At 58.2% G+C, this 16,516-nt stretch overlaps 2 protein-coding genes across 2 annotated transcripts; one reads left to right on the forward strand and one right to left on the reverse strand.

Moving 5' to 3' along the window:
• Positions 1-59: 59 nt before the first annotated feature.
• Positions 60-5,775, reverse strand: LOC108921556 (caytaxin-like). The gene is made up of 13 exons (XM_029249442.1): positions 5,418-5,775; positions 4,717-4,826; positions 4,114-4,172; positions 3,538-3,774; positions 3,221-3,388; positions 3,036-3,138; positions 2,791-2,922; positions 2,623-2,709; positions 2,384-2,482; positions 2,081-2,116; positions 1,922-1,969; positions 1,181-1,226; positions 60-1,000 (listed from the first exon to the last, which is right to left on the reverse strand). Exons 2-12 carry the CDS (start codon positions 4,764-4,766, stop codon positions 1,193-1,195), a joined length of 1,053 nt encoding a protein of 350 aa, XP_029105275.1. The 5' UTR covers positions 4,767-4,826; positions 5,418-5,775; the 3' UTR covers positions 60-1,000; positions 1,181-1,192.
• A 317-nt stretch (positions 5,776-6,092) lies between these two features.
• Positions 6,093-16,237, forward strand: zfr2 (zinc finger RNA binding protein 2). Its single transcript, XM_029249350.1, has 19 exons — positions 6,093-6,220; positions 6,912-7,131; positions 7,279-7,435; positions 7,521-7,721; positions 7,808-8,136; positions 8,222-8,404; positions 8,486-8,711; positions 8,821-8,960; positions 9,065-9,184; positions 9,492-9,631; positions 9,713-9,845; positions 9,956-10,146; positions 10,260-10,428; positions 10,677-10,881; positions 11,896-12,002; positions 14,896-14,991; positions 15,215-15,326; positions 15,434-15,531; positions 15,627-16,237. Exons 1-19 carry the CDS (start codon positions 6,168-6,170, stop codon positions 15,819-15,821), a joined length of 3,075 nt encoding a protein of 1,024 aa, XP_029105183.1. The 5' UTR covers positions 6,093-6,167; the 3' UTR covers positions 15,822-16,237.
• The last annotated feature ends 279 nt before the right edge of the window (positions 16,238-16,516 follow it).

Here is a 16,516-nt window from a genome sequence, read left to right on the forward strand (position 1 = left end):
TTGTTGTTGTTGTAGAACTCCTGTCTGAACACAAGTATAGAAGTTCATGTATTCGCGTTCATCTTCACTAACCCCCCCCCCGCACGCATCCCCTGAATTTCGGGCTGTTATATCGGAACGCGACTCTTCGGTGCCGAACTGCGGCGCAGTGGCTAGTGCGAATGTGAGGCTCAGTGTGTGTGTGTGTGTGTGTGTGTGTGTGTGTGTGTGTGTGTGTGTGTGTGTGTGTGTGCGCGCGCAGACAGGAGCGCGGCTGGGATTCACTCCAGCCTGTAGGAATCTCCACTTTATTGACACTGAGCCTCATGGCATTAATTGTTTGGAGCTGATTGACAACAGGTGTGTGAGAAGCGGTCCAGGGTTCGAGACCCCTGGCGGAGGTGCAGTGGGGAGTGGAGGGAGCCGATCTGCGACACGCGACCGCAGTGTCTGAGAAGACAGGCGATTCTGGAAGCACCGCAAGAAGTGTGACCGCGGCAAAAAGGAGGCCCCCGAGGTTGTCGAACCCGTGCCGCGAGGACTCGGCTCCCTGGCCATTCGCCTCCCGTTGGCGCAACGGAGCTGCGCGGTCAGTAATTACTGGGACAGCCCTCACTCTGAAACGAACAGCAAGGGGCCTCCTGCGGCGTGGACCCCCCACACCCCCACCACCATTGTCTCAGCACCGCTGCTGTTCTCAGGGTGTGTGGCGCGAGGCCGCTGCGTCCACAGTTCCCCTCAGACGTCTTGACTGCCTCCACAGGAAGACAAACTTCTTCCTTGCCAATGACTGTCCTTGGGGTCCTGTCACCTCCTCACTTGCGTGGAACAATTTGGATGTACGACGCTGGACTGACACAATCCGGAACACACTGCTCTGTTGAGGGGGGGGCAGCACAGTTTGACTTGTGGATTCTTCTTTCGGGGGACCAAGCGGGAGGCCGGAAGGTTCCGGAGAGACGTCTATTCACCGCTCATTGTCCCTTCAAGACTTCTTTGTGCTCTAAACTGGATCAAAAAGCTGGACAAATATGCAGGACAAATGGGGAGACGAGAGCAGAAAGAGCAGTTTTACATGACGCGCTGCAGAGGGGCCCGGTGGCCACGCCCACATCCATAAGCACAGCCAATGGCGACAAGCCGCTCTCTGAGCCAGCCAATCAGCGGCGCCCGGTGCAAAACGCAAGCGGTGACGTCTTACCGATGACGAGCGTCAGTGGCCGGGATCCTCCACCATCGACGGTGGCCTGAAAACAGCATTTATGCGTCACCGTCCATGTGATCAGTCACTGTCCACCGTCTCATAATGTTTAACAATTGTCCATGATGCACTTTTTCTGTTCTCAGAGCAAAGCGTGTGCTAAATGAATAGCAGGACATGTACGTCTAACTGTAAATGTACTGATGCGTAATTGTAATTATAAAGCCGCTTGTAATTGCACACGTAATTGTAATAGTAATTATAGTCTTACTTGGAATTCTAATTGTGTGTGTCCTAATGTAATGCACAAACTGTGTTTTCCGTGAGATGTACGTCGCTTTGGAGAAAAGCATCTGCCAAATGAATAAACGTACACACACACACACACACACATTTTCAGAACCGCCTGTCCCTTACGGGGTCACGGGGAACCGGAGCCTACCCGGCAACACAGGGCGTAAGGCCGGAGGGGGAAGGGGACACACCCAGGACGGGACGCCAGTCCGCCACAAGGCACCCCAAGCGGGACTTGAACCCCAGACCCACCGGAAAGCAGGACTGCGGTCCAACCCACTGCGCCACCGCACCCCCTTGAATAAACGTACATGTAATTGTAATTGTGATCCTTATCACACCGCTCCTAACAGCAGGAACTCCTTGCAACAGCCCGGCCCTGGACAGGAGAGGCACTGCGCCCCCTGTCAGCTCGAGTCCCGCTGCGCTCTACACACAAGCCCTCACCTCGTCTGGCTCCCCGGAGACTCTGGTTGCCGCTGCCGCTGCTCCGGGCTGTGAGACGGGGACACGCGTTTTACACACGCCGTAGTGCTGATGGACCGAGAAATTGTCCTCAACTCGAACCCGAGTTTCAGATGGCTGACCGAGGCGGGTGCCCGTTACCTTTGCTTGTGCGCCTTAATCCTGTCCGCGTCAAACCTGAGAAAAGAGTCAGAGCACAACAAGCAGTAAGAAGCCGGTTTTTGAATCTCCTCGTGCTGCAGGAGACCATGGCGACCGCTCGGACCACGGGCCCTCGATGTCCTCTCAGAACGAGACAGTGAGGGCTGCGACGCAGTTGCCATGGAAACAGCTACGCTTTGCGGACACGCACTGATAAGTTTTGCTGGAAGTAAAACCAGTGTGCTGTAAAGTGCCGAAATGGGGCCCTGACTGATGAGAAAGCACGGGAGCCGCAGGACGTACTGCGTCACGCATTCGGGGACGTGGACGTGCTCCATCGGAACGATCTGGGCCAGCTCCTCCAGGCTGTGTACGTAGCGGATTTTGTCCGTGAACTTCACGCTGCACAGGAAACACGAAACACATCACGTACTTTATTCTCTCTGGACTGCGGTTACTGCGGTCAAAACTCATTGTGGTTCCGGCGATTCAAGTGGACCGTGGCGGTGTAAGAGGACGACCGCGGCCGGCGTTCTGCTCACCTGATGAACGGTCTGGAGATGGCCAGCACGGTGCGGATGAACCACGAAGGGTGAACGATGATTAAAGATTTCAGGTTCTTCCGCAGCCTGTACGCAACGAAAGGACCGAGTCATAATTCAGCAGCAAGATGTGTGAAGGGTCCACTTACAGGAACCGCTGGACCGTACCTCCTGTCGATCATGTGGTAGCACTTCTTCAGCCAGCCAATGCCCGGCATCTTCCGCCGGGGCGTGGCTCCGTTCATGTAGACGATCATGTAGTCTTCAGCCACCAGCAGCTCCAGGCTGCTCACCACATACCTGGGGGGTGGGGGTGGGGGGGATGTGTGTGTCAAGGTCATCTGCCTTGTATTGACCGTGATTCCTGAGCAGAACCCCAGTGTGAGGAGATGAGAGCCTCACACGCTACTCACAGGAAGAGGTTCTCCATGATGCACTGATAGTCGGCACAGCCGCTGTCCGGTAGGTAACAGGCCGCAAACACGATGATGGCGTTGAGACCTTCACCGTAGTAACCTGGGGGCAGGGTGCAGGGGGTTGTGGTAAGTTCTACCGAGACGCTCTATGTGGTCAGCGAGGCGCGGGCCCCCACACTCACCCCCGTGCGTGACGACGCGCAGGTACGGCCGGATGACCTGCATGTCGATACGATGCTCTTGCTCCCCGATGATCACCGTCCGCCACAAGCAGCCTTTGGCTCTGCCCTCCCCTGCTGACCCTGCCCCGTCACCAGGGGTTGCCTTGGCGCTGGCCACAGGGGTGTCATCTGGGGGTAGCAGGGGACCATTGGGATTCGTGCTTGGACACATTGGACACATTGGACACCCCCTGTCATCTCTCCCCCTCCCACAATGCCCCCCCCACCAACTGCCATCATTACCCTAACCCCCCCATCACGTCCTCCTGCCTGCTGACCTTCCCACTCGAGCTCGTTGCTGCCGTTGAAGAACTCAAGGGAGTCCGTCTCATCGGGCGTCTCCATGTCATCCACGTTGATGTCCAGGTCATCGGGCGTGCCCAGGAAGTCATCGGAGGGCGGGGAGCCCTCAGCGAGGTCCAGAGACACGCTCGTGTCCGGAGCCACCAGAGTGCGCCGCTTCCGACTGCCCGCGGAGCCCGACTCGTGGGCCACGTTCGGGAAACCGGGCGGAGCTGGAGGAGGCAGCGGGAAACCGCATCACCTGATGCGTACAGGTGACTTTGACCTTTCAGGTGCCTCCTGGCCGCCCCAAACGAGGGCGGGGGGCAGTGATCCACGTCTCTATTGGGCTCCGTTCACTTCCGTGTCATGAGGTATGTGAGGGGCCGTGGCTTGTGGAATATCATACTGGTAGAGGCATGGCTTGTGTATTGCACCAGCCCATGTGAGAGAGAGAGCGGGAGGGACAGATGGGGGGATGTGTGAGGGAGTGATGGAGCAAATGAGGGGAGGGAGAGAGAGAGAGAAAGAGAGAGAGAGATCGCGCAGGTAGGGGGCGTGGCTCTACTCACACATCCTCTGCTCAGCGAGCCCACAGCATGAATCCATGTCCTCATCTTCAGGGAGAGGCCTGTTGGACAGAGGCCAGATCTCTGAGCCTCACTCAGTTTTGTAACCATTAGTGGTCACGTGGTTAGAGTTCAGTTGTGGAAGGAATAAAGTAACCAGTGAAGACAGTAAGCGCAGCTCGGATGCCTCAAAGCAGGGACACGCAGGCCGGTGCAACACACACGCTTCAGTAATGCACACAGTGTGCTGCAGGATCAAACCCCCCACGGGGACTGGCTCCATCCCCTCCTGCTGCCACCGACTCAGAGCACATTGTGTCCGCTGTCACATAGGGGAGCCTCAGTCTGAGTGTGGCCTGCGGGGAGGAGCCTCTTAGTGTGTAGAGAGAGAGAGAGAGAGAGATATTGGGAATGTTGGCGCGGGGGGGTGGAGCCCCGGGGGGCCTTCCAGCACCTGTCCGTTTCCCTCGACTGATGCTGTGACGCAAACTGGGTCACGTGACACCTCTCCACTGTCTCTTTCAATCTCTCAATCTGTCTCTCTCAGCGCGGTGAAGCCCCCCCCCCACGCACACCCGAACGGAACGTCTGTCCAGACTGACCTACCTGGGAAAGTCCTCGTCCTGCCACTCGTCCTTCACCTCCATGGTCTCCATGATATCTCAGTGGTACCCCCCCCCCAAGGGAAGCGGGAGTGCCGGGTGCTGTGGGGGCTGCTGCAACATGAAAAAAATACCTCATGTGACCCCCCTCAGTAGACATCGCTGGACAGGAGCCCCCCCCAGTGTGAAGCCTTGTTCATAACGCCTGGAAGGGTGCAGCAGCCAATCAACAATGGAGTGTTTCCCGAAACGACCGTGGGGCCAAGAGACGGAAATTTGTCGTCCTCATTAGGAGATGAGTTGCTACCACATCACTTCGTGGAAAAGTGTGACCTGTCAAGGTCGCAGCTCACACAGTGCCTCGCACTAACGTGCATGCGCACACACGCACATCTTTATGTTTCAATGAGGGCAGCAGCGGAAATGCAGTAATAATCACACCTTCTATGCAGCCGCCATGAGCCCTGAGCAGGAAAATTGCACTGTGTGTGCGTGTGTGCGCGCGCTCCATTTCCTTCACTCGAGAGCCCTGAGACCAAGAAGGGTCGACACCCTCAGGAGCACATCTGGGCGTTCGCCCGTTTCCCACTGGATCCCACAGCGGTGGCTGAGACTCGGCCGCGCAAAGATCATTGTTCGGTCGGGTTCGAGCGCAGAACCCGCGAGGGACAGGCGGCGACACGCGTCTGGGGGCAGAGCGCTCACCTGTGGAGGGCGCCCTGGAGCTTCCGTTCCGGCCTCCTTCCTCCCCCCGCTAGCGTCCGCTCCGATGGCAGGCAGGTGGCAGGTGGCGTGTCCACGGGGCGGCGGGTCTCGGGTTCGCAGGGACGCCTGTCAGATTGCCGCCGGAATCCGGCGCCGCGGCACCATGCGCCCGGCCCCCACGAGCGCTCGCGGGCGCCTGTCCGCCACCCCCCCGCCCAGCCTGCCTTGCGCTTGCTCTGCTCAGAGGAGGTGGTGTCGCTCTGCTCCTGCACACAGCTTCCTGCACATGTCCTACTTTCCAGCGTCGTCTTCACACTCCGTCACGCTTCTCAGTTTCCTCTGTTCCCTGGCAACTGCATCCCTGGTCCCCTCTCGCCGACCTCCGCCCCCTCACTGCTCTCCACCAATCAGATCGCTCTTGGCCGAGGCGGTGTGACGACAGCGCTTCTCTCCGCTCTTCCCATTGGCTGGGAGATCGCGGTGCTCCGTGGCGCCCTCCTGTCCCACTGTCTCAGCGCACAGTGGTTTCGCTCTACTTTACTCTACTTTACTCTGCTGTACTCTGCTTTACTCTGCTGTAGCGCGGACGCGGCGCGCTGTTTGCTGTAAAGAGGTCGCAGACACACTAACAGCTCGAGCGTGGGCGGGGCTGGTGGGGAGGAGAGGAGTCACGTGACAGCGCTCGTACCGCTATCGGGCGGCCACGTGACGGCGCGCGACCGGCGCTCGCTCCTGCTGGAAGACGTCAAGATGGCGGCGAGCAACTATTACGGGTTCGCGCACAGTGCCGGTGCGCCGTACAGGTAGGAGCGCGGCGCGCGAGCGGAAGAGGGGGTTTGGCGACAAGCCCGGGGTGGCTGCTGGCTGGCTGAGCGCGAGACGCAATGGGAAGCACCGGCGTGGACTGACTGAGTGACTGACCCTGTGTGTGTGTGTCTCGTTCTCCAGGCTCCTCCGGCGTGTATACACACACTCACTAACTACTAGTAGTGCCGTCACGACGTCAGTCACTCACTCAGACTCAATGACTCCCCTCCTCCAGCAGGGTAATTCGTACCTTCTTCTTCCCTCCTCACTCACTCACGGTTAGTACTTTTGCTCAGGAGCCTGGTGGTGGTGGGATTCGAACCTGTGTCTTCTTTTTCATCAGCCAGGTGGTGGCAGGGTCTTTACTCACTGCCTCGCTCCCCGTTCAGGGAAACGCAGTGTGTGCGTGCGCGTGTGCATGTGTGAGAAAGACTGTGCGTGCGGTGCGACAAGCCAACGACACTCTGGCGAGAAGGGACACACCCTCCGCACGGTGATGCTCGGTGTTTCCGTGGCGCCGGAAGAGGCACGTGGCTTTTGAGTTTCGGCACCGGACTCGTCGAGCGTGTTTATCGGTGTAGAGACGGCGATCGATGCGCCGGGTGGACAAACGCCCTCGTCCTCCTCCGTAGGCAGCCCGCGTTCCTGCCTGAAGCCCCTCCCCTTCCTGTTGTGTGCGCCCCGCAGCAGCCAGCCGGCAACGGCCTACTCGCACCCGAGCGCCGCGAGCTACGGCATCCAGCCGGGCCCCGGCGTGACCCATGGAGCCGGCGCCTCCTACGCTCCGGCCGCGGCCCAGACCGCCAGGCCCATGGTGTCGGCGGCCTACCCCGGATACCAGATGCACCCCGGCGCCGAGTACGGCTACGGGACGCGCCAGCCGGAGCCGGCGCCGCAGACGTACCAGGTACGTGGAGATGGTGGGGGGCGGGGGGTGCTCGCCCTCACCCTGGTCCACGGTCTCCTGTGTCTTTTACCACGCCTGCTTTTGTAGTAACGCTGTGATGTTGAACCAATGTGTTGCACGCAAAACGAAACGACGCACCATCTCCAGGACAACTACGGCTACGGTCGCACGCCCTCGGCGCCCCCCTATGACAGCAAGCAGTACTACCAGGCAAACCCTGCTCCGGCTCCGGCCCCGCCCCCGGCCCCGGCCCCCGCCCCCGCCCCCGCCCAGCGCGCTGCCGCCGACGCCTACTACCAGACAGGTGAGTGGCCTGGGTGGGGCGGCGCGATGCGTTGCGTAAAGCTATAGTCCTCGCCGTGACTCTGATTGGCCGTGTCGGCCGGCAGTGGCCAAGGGAGCGTACGGCCACCCCCAGCCCCACCCCCACCCCCCTCCTCAGAGGCAGGTGACGGCCCTGAAGCCCATCGCCCCCGCCAGCTACGTGTACCCTGTGTCGACAAGCGTGCAGCAGCCCCCAACGCCCAGCGCCATCTGCTCATACGCCCCCAGCTCCTCGTACAGCTCCAGCGTGACCCCCGCCTACTCCGGTAAGCAGGGGGTTGGGGTGGCAGGTGGGCACGGACGCGTGAGTCGCGTGTTGGCGTCACACCACTCTGCTCGGGTCGTCCTCCAGGGGTCAGTTACTCCGGCTACGACACGAGCGCCTACACGGTGAGCGCCTCCTACTACCAGGCGTCCCAGCAGGCCCCTGCCCAACCCCCCCCCCAGCAGCCGCAGCAGCCGCAGCCGCCACAGCCGCCGCAGCCCCCCAAGCTGCTGACCAGCTCATCGTGGAGTAACACCCCCAGTAGTGCGGCGGCACCGGCGCCCACAGGCAACGCAACGGTGGGGTACAAGAAGCCAACGTTCCACCAGAACAAGCTGCCTCGGCCAAAGGGCCCCCCCAAACAGCCACAGCTGCACTACTGCGACATCTGCAAGATCAGCTGTGCAGGACCACAGGTCTGTGAGTGTGTGGAGCAGCCCTGGGTCATGCGACCAGACGGTTTCGGGTTCCATCGGGTATGTGCTTCCCCTTCCCTCGCAGACGTACCGGGAGCACCTGGAGGGCCAGAAGCACAAGAAGAAGGAGGCGGCGCTGCGGGGGGGCAGCCAGGTGAGCACCGGCCCCCGCGGTGTGCAGACCCAGCTGCTGTGTGAGCTGTGCGACGTGTCCTGCACCGGCGCCGACGCCTATACCGCCCACATTCGTGGAGCCAAGCATCAGAAGGTGTGTTTCTGGGGAGAGGGGGGGCAGCCGTCAGCCCCGATTATGGTCCAAGTCCAGGTACTGTAACTGGACTCCTCACAGGTGGTAAAGCTGTACAACAAGCTGGGGAAGCCCATCCCCTCCACAGAGCCCGTGCTGGTGAACTCCGCCCCCGTTGTCACGACAACAACAGCAAACAAACCCCCCGCAGGGGCAGCGCCGGCCCCCTCTTCGCCGGCAACGGCGCCCCCGAAAGGCACGCCCGTGAATCCCGGCCGAGCTTTGGCGGCCATCAAGAAGCCCGTGGTCCCCAAGATGACCTTCGCGTGTGAGTGCGAGTGAGAAGTGCGCAGCGCGCGACACACACCGTGCTCTTTGCACACACACTTCCTGTGTGTGGGGCGGGAAGTCTGAGATCCTTCTGCCTTCTGCCCCAGCCAACAAGTTGCCGCACTCCGTGCTGGTTGCCAAGGCAACTCAAGCTAAGGCCACCGGGACCCCCAGGTCAGACCCCCAGAGTGAGGAGGAGGACGGTCCGGCTGAGGTGCAGGCTGTGGGACACGACTACGTGGAGGAGGTGGAGTGGGGTGGGGTGATGGGGAGGGCACAGGGTACTGGTGCTGGTGCTTCTTGTTGAGAGGGTTTCTGTGGAGCGCGCACACTGACGCTGTGGCCCCGCAGGTGTGCAACGACGACGGCAAAGTGATCCGCTTCCACTGCAAGCTGTGCGAGTGCAGCTTCAATGACCCCAACGCCAAGGACATGCACCTGAAGGGCCGCCGGCACCGGCTGCAGTACAAGGTGAGCGTGTGCGGGGGCGCCTGCAGCGAGTGGCCTGCGTGTGGCCTGTTCTTTCTCCTCGCCGTAAGGGCCAGCCAATAGCGTACTGGTCGAGAAATCGCACTTGTGACCAAAAGATGGCCCGAGGGGGTCCTGCCGTTGTGCCCTTGGGTTAGGTACTGCACTTGCACTGCTCCGGTCGCTCCGCCAACAGTTTGATCGACTGGCGTTCTAAGCCGTACTGCGGCTCACTTGGGCACTCGTGTGCATTTCCTCTTGCCCTCTGGCCCTCGGCTGCACCCCGACCGTGCCTTCTTCCCTCCCCTAGAAAAAGGTGAACCCTGAGCTGCCAGTGGACATCAAGCCCAGCAACCGGACGCGGAAGCTTCTCGAAGGCAAACTGAGAAAGCAGAAGGCGGCCTTGAAGAGGCAGCAGGACGAGGAGCAGCGCTGGCACGTGGAGATGAGGTACGGTCAGTGGATCGGTCGCGGTCCTCTCCGGGCTGACCGACCGAACCATGCCAAATCTGAGGAGCCCTCTTCTCGCAGCAGGAGGTACGAGGAGGACATGTACTGGAGGAGGCTGGAGGAGGAGCAGCTCTACTGGGAGGAGCAGAGGCGCAGGCTGGCCCCCCCGCCGCCGCTCATGGGCCGCCTCGGCATGCCGGTGCCCCCGCTGCTGGTAAGAACCGGTTGCCTGTGCCCGCGTGGTGGTGCGGTGACGTGCAGTCTCGGTGGCGTTGTGCTTGGAGGGTGTCGCACTCGCGCTCTCAGGGTTCTTGTTTCGCGCAGCTCTTCTCCCCCAAACCGGTGCGACGGCCCGACTCTCCAGATGACCGGCACGTCATGGCCAAGCACTCCAGCATCTATCCGGCGGAGGAGGAGCTGCAGGCCGTGCAGAGGATTGTGTCCCACTCTGAGCGCGCCCTCAAGCTCGTATCCGATTCGCTGATGGAAGACGGCGCCCACAGCCGCGACAAGGGGTAACTGCCCCGCGTTCGATTCGGTACCTGTGGTCAGTGGCGCGGTTCCACGTGTTGCACCCGTCCGCTTGGCTCTACTCTGCTTTTCTTGGTCCTGTGCTCGACCCCGGCAGGCCGGACCCCAAGGCGCGTACCCTCAAAGGCGTGATGCGGGTGGGAATCCTGGCCAAGGGGCTACTGCTACGCGGTGACCGGAACGTGGAGCTCATCCTGCTGTCGGCGCACAAGCCCACAGTGTCCCTGCTGCGGCACATTGCGGATCGGCTCCCCGAGGCTCTGACGGTGAGCCGGCGGCGGTGGGGGTCCAGTGCCTGTCCTCCTGCCTTCACCAAGTGGAGACCAGCTTCCTAAATTGACTGCACGCTATGCGTGTGCATGTGTGCGTGCATGTGCATGCTTCCTCCCAGCATTAACCCACAATGCATTGTTGCGTCACAGGAGCCATGTTGCAGCCCTGCCCCTTTTCATGGACCGTGACCGTGCTCCTTCCTGCTGCAGGCAGTAATGCAGTGTCTCCTTTCCACCAGCAGACGTTTTGCGAAGATGAGTATGAAGTGCAGACACGCCCCCGTGAGGCCAGCATCCTCGTTTGTTCCTGCAAGGAGCCCAAAATGCAGGTCACCATCTCGCTCACGTCGCCACTGATGAGGGAGGAGCCTGAACCTGAACCCGAGTCCGAACCCCAGCCTGACCCTGGCAAGGATGCCCAGGCAGGTGACGTGGCGGCCCAGAAAGGTTAGAGACGCCGGCTCGTGGGGCAGCCCACTGCACCTTGACCCCAGTTCCGAGCGCTTGTCTCAGTGCAGCCCCCCACAGGGCAGCTAATTGTCCATAGACCCGGTGTCCAGGCAGTGTGTGTGTGTGTGTGTGTGTGTGTGTGTGTGTGTGTGTGTGTGTGTGTGTGTGTGTGTGTGTGTGTCTGGTTGTCCCATCTAAGCATTTGCTTTCACTTGGAGCCATGATCGCTTACCTTTCCCTGCCCCGGCGACCCAAGTTGCTTCACTGACGTGTGGACACACACCCTACATGTTACATGGTGCTTGTTGGTCACGTGTTGACATCTGGACACCTCAGTGCCTTATGAAAAGATGTGAGGAGCAGACACAGGTTCCTGTCCTGCACATCATCTTTCACACGGAAGCTGCGGCACTTGAAATGTTTGCAGTGTGTGACGGTCATCGGTGGTGACGCCTGCTGAGTGCCGCTGTGACCCCTGTTTTGCGCCAGCCTGCGGCGTTGGCTCACACTACTGCAGCTTCTGTTGTTGCTGAGATGAATAGAACCCCGAAGCTCTATCGTCATGGCAACGCACGCGTCCGGGAAGCAGGGCTCAGTGTACCCCATCCGTTCTGTAACGCTCTTACTGCCCTTGTGCAACAAAGCAGAAAGTTCCAGAAAGCTGCAGTTGCACACTGGCACCCGTCTCCACCAGCACTAGCACTTTCTGTGGAGCACTTCCTCATGGGTAATGTTTGATCCATGATGAGTCACCGTTGAAATTTGTGCTTCCGGCTGCCCTTGGGTGTCTTGAAGATGCTCGGGCGCCCTTCTCCCCATGTGCGCCTGGTGCAGGCAGGTAGGGCTCTCTCCTGTTTTGGGTTAAACTCTATAAAGAGCACAGTGGTGGGAAGTGAAGCTGCAAGTGGACATGAAGTAGCACTCCCTCATAGGCGCTGTCCTGTGTTCACCCATCGGTGGTCCTGTCACAGGGGGGATCTCTAGTTTGCTGTCTTTCTACCCGTGTCCTAGGTGCGGTAGAGCCGGAGCCGGAGCTAGAACCAGAGTCCCGGGACATCCTGAACAGGACCAAGTGCCTGGAGTACCTGGCCACGCTCCGCCATGCCAAGTGGTTCCAGGTAATGGCTAAGGTGTCGCTCACAGGGGGGGTTGAGGCAGTAGGAGGTACGAGGTCCTGCGAGCTGACCTCGTTCTGCTATTCTCCTGGGTGACTTGAACCTGCATGTCGATGACATTCATGCAAGCGGCCTTCTGTTGCTCCTACAGTCCTCTGATCTCTCGCTGTCCCAATCCCCTGCTACTCACAAAGTAGGCAATTTTCTTGACCTTGTATTTTCCCGCAACTGTGGCTGTCCCATTCTCTCTGTCACTCCACTGCATATCTCTGAGCATTTCTTCATTTCCTTTCAACACTCCCTCACCACTAGCTCTTCGTCTCTTCCTGCACCCGTTGTCACCTTTCGCCGCAACTTAAAATCTCGCTCACCTTCCTGCTTTGCCTCTGCTACTCTGGCCGCTCTCCCTTCTGCTCCACAATTCTCAGATCTATCTACAGATGATGCCACTAACACTTTCCTCTCTGTCCTGTCTTCCACCCTTGACTCTCTCTGTCCTCTATCTTCTAGACCAGCACGCCCCATTGCTACCCAATGGCTGTCTGATATGTTACGTGCTAACAGGACCAAACTGCGGGCTGCAGAGCATAAATCCAAAACTCCATTGGACCTGGATGCTGACCAGTCACTCTTAGCAGCTTCTCAGTCTGCTGTCTCTTCAGCTAAAACCGCCTTCTTCCACAACAAAATACAGTCTGCATCCAAAAAACCACACAGACTCTTTGCCACCTTCTCATCCCTTCTGTGTCCCCTGCCACCTCCTCCTCCCTCTTCTCTCACTGCTGAAGACTTTGCTTTGTTTTTCAGAGACAAAGTCAAAGCGATCACTGATAAATTCTCACCATCAACCTGCCCGGCTCGTGCTGGACCTCCCTGCAAAGCTATCCTCTCCAACTTCAAGCCGCTCTCCGAATCTGAAGTCGCTGACCTCCTGATATTGCGCAGAGCCACCACCTGCTCGCTTGATCCGATCCCTCCTTCAGAACATTTCCCCGCAACTCTCCTCCTTGATCTCTTCTATCATCAAATCCTCACTCTCCTCTGGCTGTTTCCCAGCTGCCTTCAAAACTGCTCTAATTTCACCTCTGTTGAAAAAACCCTCCTTGGATCCCAATCTGGTTGAAAATTACAAACCAGTCTCTCTCTCCTCTCCTTTCTGTCTAAAACCCTTGAGCGGGCAGCCTGATTTCTGATTTGATTTCCTCACCTGGAACCATCTCCTTGATGGTTATCAATCTGGTTTCAAAGTCGGTCGCTCCACTGAGACCGGTATCTGACGCTCTCCAAGCTGCTAGAGCTGCCTCCCTCTCCTCGGTCCTCATCCTCCGCGATCTGTCTGCAGCATTCAACACTGTAAATCACTGGATTCTACTCTTCTCTCTTAACCAGCTTGGGATCAGTGGTGCGTCACTAAGATGGTTTGAGTCCTACCTCTCTGACAGATCCTATCAAGTGGTCTGGCGGAGCTCTCGTTCTTCTCCTCTGCCTTTCTTAACCGGTGTTCTGCAGGGCTCAGTATTGGGTTCTCTTCTTTTCTCCGTCTACACCTCCTCCCTCAGTCAGGTCATAGCCTCCCATGGGTTCAAGACCACTGCTATGCTGCTGATACCCAGCTCTTCCTTTCCTTTCCACCTGGTGCATCAGACATCTCCGTACTCATTGCTGCCTGCCTGTCGGACATCTCTTCATGGATGTATGATCACCACCTCCAACTCAACCTCTCCAAAACAGAGATTCTTTACCTCCCAGCTGGCCTGTCCTCCTGTCACAACCTCTCGATCAAACTGGACAACTCACTCATTTCGCCTGGCTTCTTCGCTAAGAGTCTGGGAGTAACGATTGATGCGAGTCTGTCATTCTCTCAACATATCGAAGCCACAGCCCAGTCCTGCAGATTCATCCTGCATAATATTCGTAGGACCCGTTCCTACCTCACTACTGACTCCACCCAACTAATTGTCCAGGCCATGGTGACTTCCCATCTGGACTACTGCAACTCTCTCCTGTGTGGCCTTCCTGCTAATGCCATCAAACCTCTGCAGTTTCTACAGAATTCTGGTGCACGAGTTGTTTGATTTCCCAAAGCACTCCCATGTATCTCCTTTACTCATTTCTCTGCACTGGCTTCCTACAGCTGCCCGTATACAATTCAAAACCCTGGTTACTGTGTGCAAATGCATCAATAGAACTGCTCCCAGCTATTTACAAGACTTAGTCAACCAGTACACCCCAGCCAGGCCCCTTCGCTCGTCTACTTCTGCTCGCTTGGTAGTCCCGTGCACGAAAGGTAAAGCTTGGAGGTTCTCGGTTCTGGGTCCGTTGTGGTGGAATGACCTTCCCTTGTCACTCAGAACTGCAGAAACTCTGTCTGTTTTCAAGAAGGGTCTGAAAACCCACCTTTTCCAGATCCACTTTGCCCAAGATCTCTTGAGATCATCTATGGCGTAACCGTTCACTCATCGTAACTCCAGAAGCATCCCCAGCTACAACCTTTATTCAGCCATTATTCTGGCATTGTACTTGCTCATTTGCGTATCTTATTATATTTAAAAAAAAATAATAATAATTGGTGGGAGGGTATCAGAATTTGTCTATCCTGTGTTTGATGCCCCTACTTGATCGATGAACCTCGGTGCAGCAAGTGGTAGGGAACAAACTAGGTTTGCTTGAGAGTTAATGCCTGCAGCCATGTCTCCTTCCCTTAATGTAATGCATAAATTGTACTTTTGCTGAGATGTACGTCGCTTTGGACAAAGCGTCTGCTAAATGAATAAATGTAAATGTATTTGCATCTTGATGAACACGCGGGAGTAGCCCAGTCGCACGAGGGCTCTGCTCTCGGAATGGCGATCAGCCAATCACCCGATCGCCTGTTGACCGCTGATCTCTCCCATAGGCACGTGCCAATGGGCTACAGTCCTGTGTCATCATCATCCGAATCCTGCGAGACCTGTGCCAGCGTGTGCCAACCTGGGGCAAAATGCCCAGCTGGGTAAGGGGAGCGGCCCATGTGCAGCAAGGGAGGAATTGTGGGAGGAGCCTTGTAAGGGCACTTCTCATCGGTGAGCCGTTATGGCAGGCGGAGCTGCTCCAGCAGGCATGTTTGTGTGAGCAGTGTGAACTTCAGAACAAGGGCTGGTTTTGTGGGAGGGGCTTTGCACAGCTCCTGTGTCTCACTGACTAGTTACCAAAGCCCCACCCTCTGTTCTGGCCAGGCCATGGAACTGCTGGTGGAGAAGGTCATCAGCAGTGCCCCTGGACCCCTGACCCCCGGGGAGGCCATCCGCAGGGTACTGGAGTGCATGGCCACGGGCATCCTGCTGCCAGGTGGGTGTCTCCATCCCCTCTCCCTGTGAGGCATAAGAGTCAAAAATGTGCTTTTTTTTTTTTTTTTGTGTTGTGTGAATGACACTTCCCCGCTGCCCCTTGTCCAGACGGCCCGGGGCTGCTGGACCCCTGTGAGAAAGAGCACACAGACGTGCTGGAAAACATGAGCGTCCAGGCGCGGGAGGACATCACAGCGAGCGCCCAGGTGCGCCATGCCGACGAGCAGCAAACGCGCCGTAAACGCCCTGTGTTGCTGTGCCACACGCGGACGTTGACGCCTCTCTTCTCTGCACTTGGCAGCACGCGCTCCGGCTGCTGGCCTTCCGGCAGATCCACAAGGTGCTGGGCATGGAGTCTCTGCCGGTGAGCAAAGGCCGTGCGGGAGGTCACACCCGCAAGCGCAGGCTGGATGGCGGTGACACGAGCGAAGGGGAGGGCAAGAAGGACAAGAAGGACGCGGAGGAGGATGAGGAGACGGACGACGAGGACGCGTGAGCCCAGGAGAGCGTCTCCGGAGAGACGGTTCCCAAGGGCGTTGCCGTGTTTCTCTGCCATACATTTGTGTCGACTCGTTGCCGTTGAGCCGTATGCGTCGGCGCTCCGTGGGGAGGGCGGAAGCGCCGGGAGCTCAATTCGGCGCTCCGGCTCTGCGCTGTCCTGCTGTTTCCAGAGACGCCGCCTTCAGCAACATGAAGCCCTCGCTGTCCCTGCTTGTAGCGCGCTTTCAGAAACGTTCTCTGTGGAGGACAACGGGGCTGCGACCTCATTCCCGCCGTCAAAGGCCAGTTTAACTGCTCTTATTCTGTGTCACGTTTTGTTGAGACTTGTGTGCTGGAAGAAGGACTTCTGGGGACCGAAGGAAGGTTTTCTTTTCTTCTCTGACCTCTAGAATGACTTCATGTTACTTTTTTTAATAAGATAACAGGGGACATTTGGAAGCGGAGACTCGACGGCCCGACGCTGCTTCTTTCACGTCGATCCGATGCTCGTAGAGTTTTGCTTTTCTTTCAGTTTCAACTTTGCACTTGAGCAGTAACCCCCTCCCAGGGTGAAGTGGGGGGGGGGGGGGGGTCTATGGGCGAGGCTGACTGCTGACACCACAACCCCCCAACAGAGACCTGCCTCTGATGGATACACTCATCTTGCGGTGTTGGGAGCTTGTCTGGAAATGTGCAGGGGGGAGATACAGA

The sequence above is a fragment of the Scleropages formosus genome, chromosome 25, assembly GCF_900964775.1.
Source record: "Scleropages formosus chromosome 25, fSclFor1.1, whole genome shotgun sequence".
In the NCBI taxonomy this organism is placed as follows: Eukaryota; Metazoa; Chordata; class Actinopteri; order Osteoglossiformes; family Osteoglossidae; genus Scleropages; species Scleropages formosus.

What these genes read in the sequence shown, in the direction of transcription:
- LOC108921556 (XM_029249442.1), bottom strand. Translation starts at nt 4,766, where the DNA reads ATGGAGACCATGGAGGTGAAGGACGAGTGGCAGGACGAGGACTTTCCC. An exon ending in GCTCGCTGAGCAGAGGATGT is followed by an intron (nt 3,775 to 4,113) that starts GTGAGTAGAGCC and finishes TGCCTCCTCCAG; the next exon opens with CTCCGCCCGGTTTCCCGAAC. An exon ending in ATTAAGGCGCACAAGCAAAG is followed by an intron (nt 1,970 to 2,080) that starts GTAACGGGCACC and finishes CCCGTCTCACAG; the next exon opens with CCCGGAGCAGCGGCAGCGGC.
- zfr2 (XM_029249350.1), top strand. Translation starts at nt 6,168, where the DNA reads ATGGCGGCGAGCAACTATTACGGGTTCGCGCACAGTGCCGGTGCGCCG. An exon ending in CCCCAAGATGACCTTCGCGT is followed by an intron (nt 8,712 to 8,820) that starts GTGAGTGCGAGT and finishes CTTCTGCCCCAG; the next exon opens with CCAACAAGTTGCCGCACTCC. An exon ending in GGCACCGGCTGCAGTACAAG is followed by an intron (nt 9,185 to 9,491) that starts GTGAGCGTGTGC and finishes TCCCTCCCCTAG; the next exon opens with AAAAAGGTGAACCCTGAGCT.